Source organism: Electrophorus electricus, chromosome 9 (assembly GCF_013358815.1).
Source record: "Electrophorus electricus isolate fEleEle1 chromosome 9, fEleEle1.pri, whole genome shotgun sequence".
NCBI classification, from domain to species: Eukaryota; Metazoa; Chordata; class Actinopteri; order Gymnotiformes; family Gymnotidae; genus Electrophorus; species Electrophorus electricus.
In genome coordinates this window covers 6,627,108-6,642,626 of record NC_049543.1, presented here as the reverse complement: position 1 = coordinate 6,642,626, position 15,519 = coordinate 6,627,108, and the positions used below count along the sequence as shown (strand labels likewise).

Genomic DNA, 15,519 nt, shown 5'->3' with positions numbered 1-15,519 from the left:
TTGTATTATTTGTGAACAGTGTGGGAGAGATCAACGCAACTGTATTCAATGATATTAATCTGGCCTCTGTCACCAGTCTAACAATGACCAAAACTGGAATTACAACTATTACACCAGGGGCATTTGACAAATTCCACAATCTCAGGGCTCTCAATTTGCATGATAATTATATTTCCCAAGTCACTTCAGCCTGGTTCTCCCACAAAGAGGTGCTAGAAGACCTTGTATTGTCCAACAACAGCATCGAGGTCTTGAACGACGATTCCTTTCGTGACCTATTGGGACTTTTAAGACTGAACCTGTCACAGAACCAGATAAGCAATATTACAGTAGGAAGCTTTCGCTCCCTGGGTAAGCTGAGACATCTGGACCTATCCAACAATAGACTAAGGCATCTGAGTGTAGAAACCCTTCTTCCAGTCAACAGCACCATGCTCCGTTTGGATGGAAACCTCTGGGATTGCTCCTGTGCAGTGTATGAGTTTGCCATCTACCTAAGAGGTACAAAAAAATGCGTGCGCATATATATATATATATATAAAATAGCACAGGGGTCTTTTACAAGGGGTTTGGATTTAAAAAGATGATGTGAGGAACTGGGGAATTTTACTTTGTAAATGCTCAACTAGAAATATGTAACCACTCAGCTCCCTATCTCATACAGTACCAAATGCCAGTAACTGAGCAGCAAATGGTGTAATATAGTGACCTACATAGTCAAGGTATGCTTCTGTTGTTTAAAAGTGCTGATGTTTGTCCACTGTATACAGAGCTGCAAAGGGCCTCTCTGCTGGAGAATCAGATGGAGGTGCTCTGTGATCACCCAGTTTATCAGAGAGGAGTGCCTGTATGGAATGTGTCCAAATGTGAGACCACCACTGCAGTTTTAGGACACACAGTTGCAAACAGTCACACACTACAACCAGCATTAACTGAAGAAGGAACTATTGATCGGTCCACTCTTATCAGTTTAATAGGTAAGTTCTGATATAATTTATACATAAATTAAGTGTACATGTGTCCCTAGTACACGTACTACATTAGATTCAGAATAACTGTTATTTGCCACATTAGTTTGTTTTGGTATGATGGAAACTAATCAAAACAGAACACAGACACTGAAATGGGCTACAGATCAGTTAGTGATCTCAAGGGTGCACAAATGACTAAGTACTGACAACATGGTCAGTAAGCTGTAAATTTCATTTGTTTTTTGCTGAAAATTGATTGCATATAAATCTATATAGATGTCCTTTAAACTAATGATTATCTTCTGCCAGTGGTACTTTGTGCCCTGGTTCTTGTCATCTGTGTTTTGTCAGTTTTGTACCATAGAAAACAAGCGCGGAAACATCTACTGGTTATCCGACCTTCTCCAGAGACACTAGAAAGGGCAAAACAAGCACAAACAGACTGCAGAGAAGTACTGGAAAATTCAAAGAATGTAGAGTCAGCCATTGCCAAACTGAAAAAGAACCAGCAAAAATGTAGCAGAACTGTAGCTTTACTGAACCAGAGAGTACTTGAGCCTGAGAAAGTGTCACAAATTTACCAGATTTACAGCACAGGAATATGCCAAACGAGGGAGACAAGTAAACGTGCCAAGTCAGCAGGCCCTGTGCTCTCCAGAGCGTGTCCTGAGGTCTTGAGTAGGCGGCCAGACCTGGAAGACCAGGATGGTGAACTGGAAGACCAGGATGGTGCAGGAGTGAGTAGGATGCAGCACCATTGTGAACTGCACACCAGTTGGGCTGAAACAGAGAAGGAACAGATGGAGAGTGGAGGAGATCTTTACAAGGACCTACGCTGTGAGATGGCTATGTCAACAGATGAGGAACGGGAGTGGAAAAGGGATGAAGGAAAGGAACTGGCAAAAACATCCGAAGTGGAAAATCAGCATCCACAGCTTGATGGAGTAGATAATGATGACGATGATGACGATGAGCTCGATGCTTTGAAAACAGGAGTGAAATATAAAGTAAATCTGATAATAGGAGAAGGAATAATGGAGGGAAATATCTTGATGGAAAATACCAAAGACCAGGAATTTCTGCACAGTGGTGATGAAGTCAATATGTGCAGTGAGCAAGAACTTGAAGATATCCTGACCTCCAGGTCAGCAAGACACCAACCTCATCAGGAGGGAAGTGATGATTTTCTCCAGCCTTTAGAAGATGCTGAGAACATGCCATATCTCACCATTGGAACTGATCCAAGAACAAAGAGCCCAAACCAAGAGCAGATGCCTTCAGAGACTTCCCCCGAGCAGACGCCCTGCAGGCCCTTCAGACCCATCAGACGAGTCTTGACCTGGCCTCCTACTGCAGCACAGTGGAAAAAGCAGTGGGCCCAAAATCAACAAATCCTAGACATCTTCCCCAAGCTCACTTTCATCACTGAACGCACACATCAAAACAGCTTGATTACAGCCAACCCAGAAAATATCCCACAAGGCACTGGAGCTGGCCGCTTGCCAGTACATAAACCAGCAAGGGAGGAAGCCACGGTGGAAATGGTGGAACACCCTAAGGGCATTAGTGAGTCAATCATTCAGTCTTACATTCAAAACTTATCCATCTCGTCTGAAGATAATGTTGGAATTAATGAAGCGCAGATTGATGTCAGTAGTCGTCTTGCGCTAAATAATGAGGTACGTTCTGAATTGGTCAGCAGTAATCCACTATATAAAGAAATGCACTCAAAAGCTGATGGTGAGAAATCTGTAAATTCAACAGAGAACTCACAGACCACAAAGATTGTGGGGGAAATGACATATCAAACTCACATATTAAAGAATGAACAGAGCAGATGCAAATCAAAGAGACATCTCAGAAGAACTGAGGGAGAAGGAAGGAATCTGGTGAAAAAGGGACAGAATGATCATGTCCAATCTAGCTGTGGCTCAGCAGAACCCCCTGCTGGAGGTTCTCTGAGTGAGGACAACTTGCTGGTGGATAATGAATATGCCTTCATAGATCTTCTACACGAGGTGGTGGAGAACCATGGCCGCTGGACCCGAGAGCGGTGGAGGCAAACCCATATAAACAAGCAAAAACATAAGCGATTTGGAAAGAGTTATTAAACATGTTCCCAGGAACAGTAAAGGCTCTAACAACAGAAAATGGAAAAGGAACTGAAAGAAGAATGGGTATCCTCAGAGCAGATTAATAATCAATATTAAAACTAAAGAAGCTTGTTTAAGACAAGAAAAAGGCAGCAAATAATGTGAAATAATATGAAAATGTCTTTGAAAATTTGTGGTACTGAAAATGAAAATTTTATAGTAATATAAATATAGGATATGCTATACTATTATTCTAATTTTATTATTACATTAATGCATCTTTATTGTCACTGTTTTAGTGTAAGTACAGAATTAATCTAGAGCTCAATGAAACATGTACAACTCTCATTTGCACAGTGTGCCTAAAACCCATCCATGAATATTAATAAAAACAATTCAAATGTAAAAAAACCTATATTATTTCTGGCTGCATGCAGCATTTATTGAATCATTCATACATATTAGAAGTACGCAGACTTCATATAAGAAATTGTACAAAAAAAAATGAATCAGTTCTTTTTTACATTGTATTGTTCTGCACAAAAACAGGAGCCAGCAAATGTAAACAGGTCTCTCAAAGATCTGGGAATATAAGGAAGGACATGCACAGTCCATTTGTCTCCTACTTCTACTGAAGTACTCATATAACTCTAAACCACTTAGAACCAAGTAAAGTACCACTTTGTTGGCTGTTGTCAGAGGTTTGGCAATGAAACAGATGGAATTTTTGAGCAGGAAATCAGTAGGCTAGGTTAACATGCACTATATGCATAATCCTTTACAAATGGTAGTAGAACAAAAGATACTGTATCAAATAAACAATCTACCTAATTTCCTTTGACTCAGTTTAAGGTAGTCAACATGAGCAAGACGACTGAGGTAACCGGTGGGCAAGAAGCGTTAACCGTCCACTGGCTGCATCGCCTTGAACTCGGATGAGGGAGTGTGTAAACACAGGGTCACAGGAGTGGGCTCGGCTTCCTCCCCTGCACCCTAGAAAATGACGCTTTAAGTGACACTGAGTGGTTGCTTTGAAACAGGACACAAACACAAGTGGTCAAGAATTATGGCTGAGTTCTAATCTGTTGTGAATCATCAGCTGCTCATCTGGCCTTTCCTCAAACTCCTTCTTTGTCTTGGTGACCTGAGATGGGCAGGTCAATATGATATCCGTTTGTGTTGGCCAGTAGCCTTTACTGTGTGTTCAGTACAAGAACTACAGTACCCAGAGGGGAGAGCGTTGCAGAGCCAGCAGTCATTATGCACCTCCATGTTCATTAATAAATTGCTGCTAGGTGTCTGATAAATTAGATAAATATATTAATTATAAATACACCCTTTCATGAAGTGCCTAATAAAAACAACAACAACAACAACAAAAAGTAATTCTGATATTGGTTATCAAAAATTCCCCTGAAAAGTCATGAAACTATCCTAAACTGATTTTAATCAACTTAGCTTTAATACTGAATGTCATGTAAGGAACAAACCATGCAGTAAAGAAATTATTTGAAAAACTTGCAATTCTTGCAAAAAAAAAAAAGAATTTGTTAAATGTAATATTTTTTACACTACTGCCTCCTCTCTGGGTAGTTTGGTGTTAAAGGGTCATGCTATACTAAGCTACTCTGAAATCAACAGAGTTTAGTGCAAAAGAATGTGGCAGATCCTTGTCATTTTTAGAATGAAAAAAGTGTAACCTAAAATAATGCATAAGCAGAAAACAAATATATATGATAAAAGCATAAACATCATTTAGTTTATGCAACTGGCACTATATAGTAGAGAAAGTAAGAGAAAAAAAATACTGCCTTGATAGCCTCTAGGCCAAAAGGCATCAAAAAGTAACAGTGACCTATAGTCTGAAAGTGTTTACAAATCTCTACTGGTTCCCTGTTCCAGGCAGGGACCAAATTGAGAGTTCATGTGCACAAATCTTCATTAAGTGAGAAATACTGGTTTCTATGCTGTCTATAGCAGCACTAGTATTTATGATGACTCTCAATCATAATCGATCATTCATAATCATCTTAAGGTGACAGGGACTGTGTACTGATAGGAAGGTTTGAAATATAAGGTTCTACAAGCATGAGACTTTTTGCAGTGGGTTAGCAATGTGTTGTTCCAGAACTCAAACTGGATCGGTTATCTTCAGTGTGACTTTTCATACCAAAACTTAAAACTTGATATCAATTCACTTCAGAAATAATCTTATTGTTGTTGATAATAGTTAATGACTTGGATTTTACTTTTGGATAGTTCTAAAGTAAAAGGTTTGTGCTTCAAGTACAAAACAATACTACATACTGTAGAATGCTATGGATCCAGTGAGCATGTGAAAGTATAAAGGATGTGTACCAATGTGTATTTACAAAATGAATCATTAATATATATCATCATTGTTTAATGTCTTCTTGAAATTTCCTGTTTGCACCATAGTGCTCATGCCTCTGACTTGCAGGCACGATCCGTTCCTGTCGTTCTTCTTCACCTCCTCAGCTGAATACTGCGTTCCGGTTTTCCTATCTTTCTTTTTTAAACACTGCTCGGTAAAAGAACTGGATGTGGGCCGTGCGTTTGGTCCCGAACCACTCCATACGTTAAAGCCCTCCTCTAATCCTTCGAACTTCAAAAAGTGCAACGACCACATCCAGAGGTCCCACGGCATCACCACAACAGATTCCACATCCAGGTCCTTGGGGGGGGGGAGGTCATCCAAAGGATGGGAAGTCTGGCACCCATGGCTTTGAGAGGCAGCATGTTTGTCTGGCATGTGGTCTCGGGAGGTGGGGGGCTCATGTGGGTCAGGGGCTGGTCAGCAGTACCCCAGCCCTCAGAGGTGAGTCTCTCCTCGCGTCTCTGTGCTGTAGTCTTGCCTCAGCCGGGCCCCTGCCTGGCCCCCCGGGACCTCCTCGGGCATGTGGGCCAGAGGGTCAGAGCGGATGATGTACCTGGAGGACAGGACGGACTTAAGGTACTTTATTATTGAAATGATTATTACATTTAATATTAAATCAAATTCAGTTTAAATTCTTGTTCAATTATAACATTATTTAAAGGGTGATGAATGTCAAACCATATAAAGTCATGCTTAATGACAGTAACTGCCAAGTGTTTTCCAATCCTGGTGCTGGAATAACCCTATGTTGCATATTTTTCCATACTCACAAGACATGCAGCACAGCTAAACTGACGGGCGCTTCATGAATTGTAAATGGTTGTGTTAGCGCAGGGGACAGACGAAGCGTTTGATTTTATCCGCTTTTAAAACACAGGTCCAGGCTGATGCTTACACGATATCATTGAGCTCGAGGATAGTGTCTGGAGGAGGATTGATCAGCACGTAGGATAGTGTGTTCTGATGGTCATTCATTTCATCTGCAGAGGAGAGAGAGCAGCTCTGTTAAAGACAGCAATTGTGACACATTTCTGGCATACAGTAATTAATGACCACTATGAAAAGCTCTAAGCAATTATCGGTATCATTAACCTTTGTCTTCACCACATGTTATCGGTCAAGCTTCAATAAGTGACAAACTAATGGAAGTCAAGTCATCTGACTCTGAAAAGAAACTAATATTTAAACAAATGTGCTCAGTAAAGGGAAAATGGGTGGCATCTCCTTTGAGTGTGTCAGGGCTGGTTTTCTAGACACAAGGATTTGTTTAGTCCATTACTAGTGTTTCCGTGTTTGGAAAACCAGTCCTGAGACTGGTACTGTTTGGGTCAGCTGGATTTCAGGGTTGGCGCTGTGTGTTTTTACCTGTGTGTGAGTGACTGGGCAGTGTGATTCTGTGGTGGGAGAGGGAGGGGGAACTCAAAGTCGGGGGCCAAAGTGCCTCCGTTCGTCCAAACCCACCTGTCTGAGCCACTTACAAGGCGGGGCCGGGTGAAAGAGAGAAAAGGGCTGACCGTTACTGACCGGGGCACGGCTGCATTTTTACGGATGCCCATGCAGCTGCAAGCGCTTCCCATGCGCCCCCACGCATGCAGACGGTTTTCCACGGTCACCCATCCACCTAATCCACCCATCCGTCCACCCATCCGTCCACCCATCCATCCACCCATCCGTCCGCATCACTGGCATTCCAAGAGACCACCTCACGCATGTCGCCAGGTTGCCATGCCAACACGCAGCCTCCAAGTCAACATACAGGAAGACTGACACACAGACAGAGGCATGCTCAGAGCATCTGTCAGACCCACCAAGGCCAGAGTCGACCAATCAGAGTGAAGCAAAATACATTGGTAGTGTGGGATTGGACAGAGTCTAAGAACAAACCTCAAATTCTTGCATGGAAAAAAAAAAATGCTGTCTAACAAGTCCCCCAGTAGACTTTCTAAAATATCTTCTAATGCAGGTTAAACATTAGCTCAAAACAAGTGTGTTTGTGTAAGTAAATGTTGCTGCTCAGACATGACCCTCCCAACACACGCAAAATGCTTTCTACTCCACTCTGCCCAAAACATCCTGGAATTAAAGTCCTTCGACGTCATATCATCATCACCATCATCATCCTCATCATCGGGTGCCTATAACTTGGTGTGTACCTGTCGTACCCTCTGTCATGTAGGTACCCTCTTCAGGTATTACCATACAGAGGGAAAAAAAGACAACTACATCACTAGTTTTCAGAGGGAATTGAACGGCATAACAAACAGATATTTCAAGTTTTTCTGGCAAAACGGACTGTGTCATTAGCATTACTGTGAGCAGTCAGTTGGCTGGCTGGCCAATTCAATATGTCTGAAACCAGCAACACGATGTCTAGTTATGGAATATGTGCATTCATGTGTTGTAAGAAACATTTACAACACAGTGCGACCGAATGACTTCTTTAAGTCAACCAACAGCACACACAACTACCTTTCATACTGCAAAAGGAAACGCGTTAACGTGTTAAGCTCTCAGGGATGTTAAGATCATAGTGATATGCTCAAGAATCACCATACAGCAGCATAAGTGAACAAACTGCTCTCACTGATGAAAAACAGTGCTAAGCTGCTTGGGTAGAGATGATGTCATAACTTAGACAACCATTGGAAAGAATTATAGGCTGTATAATGCTCATTATGAATGTTTGCTTCTGTTTGTTTTCATATGCTGTCTGTGCGGGTCATGAAAATTGAATGGCATTCATTCCACCATTTTTCAATATCACATTTTTAATGTCCAGCATCATACTGAGTTCAGAAGGTGGAGAATAGTGGTATTTTCCCAGAGCCTGGGGTTCATTACATAAAGATGGTCCTGATGACTCATCATGCTGTCAGCAGGACCAATAAAAAAGATTTGAGAGAGGGACATTGTAGTTTTGAAAATTCCCCCTATGAACAGCCTCTTGCACTGGAAATATTAAACTCTATATATTGAAATGTGGTGGAGTATAATTCTAATATACACACTTTAATATGCATAGACCTCTTTTTATACAAGAACAGGCTGCTTCTAAGTGAACTAACATATTTTACTTAACCAGATAATTAACTAAACTAATGTAACCATTTACTGTAGTGGAATAAAGTAACCAATCAACAGATACAGTGGCATTTTTCTGTATTACCTTGCAGATATCCTAGATTTACCCGGTTCATCACATCACTTGCAGTTAAATTAGCTACGTCCTCTACAGCACAGGGGTCAAAGAAGCAAAGTGGTAAGAGAAAAAGAAAGCAGGGGTCAAGCAAGGTCAGGCAAGCAGTAAAAGGTCATGCACAAGAAATCAAGAGATTAAATCACAATTTACAAGTTTTTCTGACAAATCTTCACAATATTCCATTCTAGCAAAAGGCCTTTGCAATTTGGCAGTTTATTCTGAAGTATGACAGTATGGTATTCTCAACATTTTAACTGTAAAAGATTTGTTTTTCTTTAAACTGAATGGATGAGGTTGTTAGAAACCGGACATCGCTCGCAGGAGAAAATAAGGAAACAAAATATAGATGGGAGCAAGGGAAGATATCACAGGGACAGTCAGTGAAGGGCAGGACGGTGAGAATGGAGGGATGGACAAAGACCACCATGTACAGCAACGAGATATGAGCTTGAGTGACTACTGTTAAGTGTACCTCCATACATGCAGTCTCCTGTCACGGGTGTAGAACATGCAGGAAAAGAAAGGAAGCAAATGTGAGTTTAATGAAAAGAAAGAGAATGAAATAGAACATAAACGTGCACTAACTGGAACAAAAGAATGCCAGTGTAATGCCACTGACAGACGATGGTCATGGAAACAAAAAGATCTTATAAAAAGGCACACCATAATATAACAACCCGATGGTGATGTGGTGAATGGGGCACAACACACACAACCTCAGGGAGGCGTGGCAGGGAGCAGGGAGGTTGGGGTTGGGGGGTTAGGTGGCACTGTCACATCTCCATGTGCAACCCTAGGAGATTATTTCTCCTTGTGGCTCATACATCCTTTTCTCCGTGAGTTAGTGTAATAATGGCCCTGGGGGGGTGGGGGGGCACAATGAAGTGAAATGGTGACAGATGACATACTACATCATAATATCTTATAACACATACACACTGAGAGGCTGGTTTATTAGAGGCTCCTATTCTATAGCTGTACCTAACAGGCTTCAATCCCTTGTACAGCTAATGGTAATACTGTAAAAGATATGGCAGGGTGCCTTTTACCTCCAGCTATGGAGCAAGTAAACCTCTGTGACAGGGGTCCCAGCTACTCACCGTAGCCGACGGTGGGCAGGCCGAGGTGCTTCATGCGGTTCTTCACCAGCTCGGAGAGCTCCTGGCGCTCGGAGCGGCGGTAGAGGTTGAGGCGCTGCTGGCTGATGCGCTCGGCACGACTGGGGGCCTTCCCGCTCCTGCGGCTCAGACGCCGTGCCCACTGCATGCTCTTCTTGCGCAGGAGCGGGTGCTCCGACTGGTCACTGCCTGTGGAGTAGCGGTGGGCCGTCTTTTCCTTCCACGACTCCCGCCGGTCCCGCGCCTCCTCACACTCCTCCACTTCCACGGACACCTGAGACTGTGGGGCGGGGGGGTGGTGGTGGTGGTGGTGGTGAAAACATTTGTAGCTCATTAGTTATGTAGCTCATTAGCATGGGGTTCTTTGAATGCATGGAGCAGCAGGACAAGTCATTTTGGTTTTGGTTCAGAAATGGATAAATAGGTAGATAGATCAGCTCTATTAAACGGTGCATAAGCTTTCATAAATTCATAAGCCCTAGTCAAGACCTACCAAAAAGGAATCACTGCTGTTCACAGACAACGCCTGAGCTGAGTACGGGAAAATAGCTGTTTTTGGTGAGGTTTGTTTTTTTTGCGATGATGCTGATATTATTGTAGCTGGCCTTGTTATGCTGCTAATGCACTCTGCTGTCTAACTCTGTTGTCACAGTATCCCACACAGGCCTGTCAGCTGCTCCAGGACCTCACTAGGGTGGTAATGTGAAACACGTTGGCAGACTAGTGGCACAAGTATGACAATGAGACATTTTTCATTGGTGAAAATGATATTTTCTTACCTGTTTGCAAATCTCCTTTAACTGAGATGGGCAAAATGGACAAACATTGGACAGTATGAATGACTAAAATGGCTGGAAGGAGACAGTGTCATACAAAATCAGCAGGCAAGCCATGAGACAGCATGCAGAAAGCAGTCTGGGTAACAGTCAAATGAGAATGTACTCAGAAATGACAAGGCAGAAACTGGTCAGCCCTAAAGTGAACTTATGTGAGTGAGTGAAGACGAGGACCATATGGATGTTAGCCATTTCAGCTCTACCTCTGACGATGAGAACATGTGGGATTCTGTGCGGTACAAGCCGATTGGGATCTCTGCGCTGGAGGAACAGAGCTTCTGGAAAAGCCTGCCATATGTCCGGATCCACAGGTCCTCCTCTGTCACTTTTATCTGTGCCAAAACAGATGGCTTGATATGTATGTGCAGGTGAGGAACACCTGAGCAATACCTACTTTTCTTTCTGTATTTCCCAAGCACTTTATTGATGATACACATGTCTGCAAGTTTAATCTTTATGTGTTATTTCACCCCCTCCACAAACATGTAATTATGAATTATGAATGGTTGAAGAGAAAAATTGCCATATTTTATAACTTGTAATAACCTGGGTGTGCATGTGTGTGTGTGTGTGTGTGTGTGTGTGTGTAGACTTACTACACAGAGATAGCCAGACCCTGGGGTGGTGTCTAGGCCAAGCAGGAGCCTTGCAATAAGAATCATGTAGTCCTTCACAAAAGACTAAAGGACATAGAGACACAGAGGGCTGCTCAAAAAGGCCACAGAATCCATCCTCAAACCACACAAAATCAGTACCGGTCCTCTGAATGATTCCTCTAGACACGCTCAAACCAAAGCCCTGGAAACCCTGTTGCCACATAAGTCTGGAATAATTATGTACAAATCAACATGCTAAAAGACCAGGGTTACAAAACTCTTCCTGCTCACACCACAAACTGGACACGAACTAGGATTTAAGGCAGCTGTACAGATGTTACCAGCCGCTGTATACTTTCCTAAAGACCTGAGCTCTGCCAAAGCGTGTGGTGGTGGGGGGGGGGGGGGTACGTGCTGGGGGGATAGCTCACCTGGTAGAGGAGCGTGTCCAGCATGCTGATGCTGAAGACCCTTCCTGCAGCGAACGGGAGGCGGAACATGAAGGCCAGATTGGAGCCCTTATCTCTCTCAATCTGAAAAAGAAAAACCACCAAAGACAACGAGGATGCATTGCATTTCACAGGACCACCTCATCTCACGCTTGGACACGAAGCGTCTGCACGTGGCAGGTCAGTCCCCTCCCTCCTCCCCTGTTGTCCTCACCTCCCTACTTATTATCCTCTTTTCTTCCCACTGTGTCAGTGTACTCTGTATAACTGTGTACATGACAAATAATATCTAGCATTGGGTCCTGGCAGAGAAACCGCGGCACGCATTGCATCCTTACAGACAGCCTGAGCCGAGGGCGACTGCACCTGCATGGACTATGTTTTGCTTTCCTGCAAAAGGATGTCGGAAATTGCAACGGTTACTTCTGTTGGTGCATAAAGCCATATTTGCTGGTGTAGAGGTTTCACCTTCTCTAGTTTGGAGAGAGCCAGGGAGTAGCAGTCTTTGGCTCGAAATTGCATGAATCTCATATTAGAGGGATGAGTGAGCTCAGTGATGATGCTGAGACTGGGGAACAGCCTAGAGAAAGACACAGAAGCAGAGTGAGTGGGGGGTGTAGTGGCGGCACTCACAATGTATTTAAGTAAAGCACCTGCACCCAAAAAAATGAGTGATTACTTTCCACATGTTCTGTTGTTACACTGTTTGCAGACTGACATCAGTGTGGAAGGCTTTTGTTTACCTGAACATGGTCTGCACGTTAACGATGGTTTTTTTGTTTACCTGAACATGGTCTGCACGTTAACGATGGTTTTAGCGTCTGCCATGTAGTCCTCCTCTGCACTCATCGTGCTCTCCTTGTCCACCACCACCAGGTTATCCGCGTAGATAATCCCGCACTGCAGCAAATTATCCAAACTACAACAAAAAAGTGAAATAAAGGTTATCAGTATTGTTGTGCATGTGTGTGTTTGCGCAGGTATGTGTATGAGAGTGTTATCACCAAGTGGCAGACTGAAATAATTGGCAAACCAAAAACTCGTACTTGTCTATGGTGCCGGCCATGTAGTACACCATCGGGAAACAGCAGATGGCCTCTAAAAAATGATTATCTGGCCTGCAGGAGGAGAGAAAGAGCAGCTTGAACAATGTAATCCGCTGGTGCTCTGCAGCAGCGAGCGTGACCTCTGGCCTTGTCAGAACTGAGCAGAAAAGACCCCAGGGCTTCCCATTGGTGCTGTGCCGCCAGACAAGCGTGTGAAAGACACAAGCACACAGCGCGAGCCCTCTTGAGGTACTGGCTGTTTGTCACATCTATCGCTTCGCTGGGAGAAAATTGACGGACTGTCCAGCCACGTCCCGAGGCGCGTACGCGTGGATGAAGTTAATGTTATTTAGCAGCCATAGTCAAATGAAAAGAAATGAGGTCCAGCGCTATGGTAGGTCTTCGGTGCTCCTCGAGTACTGCTCTACAGAGTGAAATTTCGAAGAGAAAGTTTACTTACGGATTATCCAGCAGCAGCACAATTGGGTTTAGCTCCTTCCTGGGCCGGTAGTAGGCACGGAGCGGAACGATGAAGTTGTACAAGCCGTTGCCAGCCATCTCGGCCGACACGATGATGAGCTTGTTCTTGAAGCCATACGCCTTGGCGTCCTCGAAGCTATTGTGGCGACAGCCCTGCATGGAAATGTAGCGGGAGGTGGAACCCCGGCCCAGAGGGACAGCACGGGTTTGTGACGACAGAGTACTCACCTTGTCCAGTCGCAGACAGCAAAAGGGAGCCTTCTCTTGCAGGAGGTGGCAGAGAGTTGGTGAACTCCCGATGTAAGGAGAGTTCGGGGGATATCCCTTCACATAGCTGAGGGACAGGAAACAGGAAAATTTGTGCATATCCTACGTTAGACTGTCCAACCTAGTCCTGAAGATATTAGTTCTAACCCAGCTAATCCCTTTCATCAGGGAGTCTGTATATTAGTGCCAGGTGTGTTTTGTTACAGTTGGAACTAAATTCCCCAACAGGATATGTTGTCCAGGTGCAGGACTGGCCCTCGCCTACACAATTTTAACCACATTCAAGCCTTTGCCACCAGAGAGCACTGCTGCCACATTAAACAGAGTCTCCAACACAGCGAGCAAAAGCTCGTAGAATCTAGCGTTTATATCAGAGAGCAGGGAAATAATGAGACAGCTGATTACAGCGTCAAACAGTTGCCCAGGGCGAGATGAACTTGACGGGGTTCCTTGCATGGAACACTCTTATCAACAACGTAGTCCGTGTGTGTGTGCATGTGCACTGACTCTGACAGTACTGTGCAGAGTGATGCAGTAATGGTTTCTGTTATGAAACTATCATTCACTGCAGAGTTTGGCTCTTCCATGCAAAGACGTCATATTATGACTCAGGGTCCCGAAGTGAACTGGCACAATCGTAACTGTCCCCTCTCGCCCTGGACGCCACGTCTTCCAGCCACTTCCCTCGGGTAGACGATTCGGGGCCATTAAGGCCAGCCCAAACAGCCTTTCCCCAGAGCTGTAGCACTCATTAACCACAGTGAACACTCTGCACTTAAACAAAACCTCATTACCTCACTTAATGGCACCAAATCGCCATGTAACACAACATATTTTTGCACAACAACAAAATGTCCACATAACTCTGCAATATACTGAAAATAATTATATTTCCTCAGATTATGTTCATAATCACACATTCAAGTATTTAACACAATTAACTTCTTTATATTCAATCTTTTAATTTGTCTTTATTTATTTATATATACAAGGCAAATTCCTTGTATGTATAACATACTCGATGAAATAAAGTGATTCTGATTTTGATTAACTACAAATAAAACTAAGTTTGGATTTGACTTTAGCAGAAAATGGAAGCGTAAAGTTCAATTTACAGCAAAACAGAAGACCTGAATAATATCGAATAGCTAAGAGATGGCCTCATTTTGTCTATACTGATACAACAAAGAGATTTTTAGGTCCATCATTTAACCCAACCACATTGTCATTCACTTAGCTTTCCTCCCAGAGCAAACACGCTCCAGTCTGCAGGCAGAACACTGAATGACGCTCCGCTCACACACACACCCCCCACCCCCCCGTCCTCCTGCACTCACTCCGGTGCCGGCACGCCCTCCTCGTCCGACTGGTTGGTCTCGTCCTCGGAGGGGTCAGCAAGGAGGTCGCAGGGCAGGATGGAGGACGAGTCAGCCAGCTCCAGCACGGGGGCGATGCTCGGCCGCCGGCTGCCCGCTCCATTCTCCGTGGGCAGGGCCAGCTTGCCGCTGTCGGCTGGCGGCTCCGTGTTCTGCAGGTCGATGGCCACCGTGCCTGCGGTGGGACACGACCCAGGGACGGGTGAGAGGCCAGCGTTACGGGCAGGCACATATGGGGGGCGATGAGGTGGGGAACAGGGCGAAGCTGGGGACAAACGCGGATGTCCTCTTCTGCAATTCTGGGCATGGGATTCTGGTTTCTTTGCTAAATATTGTGGGAGTCACTCTTTTTCAGGGGCTTTGGAAATAAAGGCTGCACGTGGAGAAGCGAAATGTCTTGGATCATTATTAAAGAAAATTAACTACAGAAAGAAATGTTGTAAGCAGATGCATGAAATTGCATGGTTTACATTTTAAACATGCAAGTAGAAAAGCTATTATCATAATCTCTACCATGTAAATAAAATCAACTGGATACGTATTTAAACTGGTGAAAGTCCACTCCCAGTGGCTAGACCCATGTACTTTCGAGCAGAAAGATGTATGCTGTCAGCATAACAAGCATCTTAAAAATGAAATAAGCTCAAAACAAAAACAAAGTGGTTTGTGTAAATGCAAACATTTACACAG

The 15,519-nt window shown here is 43.8% G+C and overlaps 1 protein-coding gene across 11 annotated transcripts in view; it reads right to left on the bottom strand.

Annotated features, from left to right (window-relative positions):
- Positions 1 to 3,481: 3,481 nt before the first annotated feature.
- The window catches only part of si:dkey-21e5.1 (potassium channel subfamily T member 1), a 49,018-nt gene continuing 36,980 nt past the window's right edge, over positions 3,482 to 15,519 (bottom strand). For 4 of the 11 annotated variants that reach the window (XM_035530186.1, XM_027002907.2, XM_035530189.1 and 1 more), the window contains 15 exons: positions 14,791 to 15,004; positions 13,415 to 13,520; positions 13,167 to 13,339; positions 12,707 to 12,778; positions 12,445 to 12,579; positions 12,129 to 12,240; positions 11,643 to 11,744; positions 11,212 to 11,295; positions 10,819 to 10,947; positions 9,762 to 10,059; positions 8,629 to 8,691; positions 7,616 to 7,645; positions 6,924 to 6,935; positions 6,358 to 6,442; positions 3,482 to 6,015 (listed from right to left, as the gene is read on the bottom strand). In XM_035530186.1, coding sequence (XP_035386079.1) covers positions 5,898 to 6,015; positions 6,358 to 6,442; positions 6,924 to 6,935; positions 7,616 to 7,645; positions 8,629 to 8,691; positions 9,762 to 10,059; positions 10,819 to 10,947; positions 11,212 to 11,295; positions 11,643 to 11,744; positions 12,129 to 12,240; positions 12,445 to 12,579; positions 12,707 to 12,778; positions 13,167 to 13,339; positions 13,415 to 13,520; positions 14,791 to 15,004 — 1,733 coding nt within the window. In that variant the 3' untranslated portion in view covers positions 3,482 to 5,897. The remainder of the gene's footprint in view (positions 6,016 to 6,357; positions 6,443 to 6,923; positions 6,936 to 7,615; positions 7,646 to 8,628; positions 8,692 to 9,761; positions 10,060 to 10,818; positions 10,948 to 11,211; positions 11,296 to 11,642; positions 11,745 to 12,128; positions 12,241 to 12,444; positions 12,580 to 12,706; positions 12,779 to 13,166; positions 13,340 to 13,414; positions 13,521 to 14,790; positions 15,005 to 15,519) is intronic. The other 7 variants (XM_035530188.1, XM_035530191.1, XM_035530196.1 and 4 more) reach the window with 3 other exon arrangements.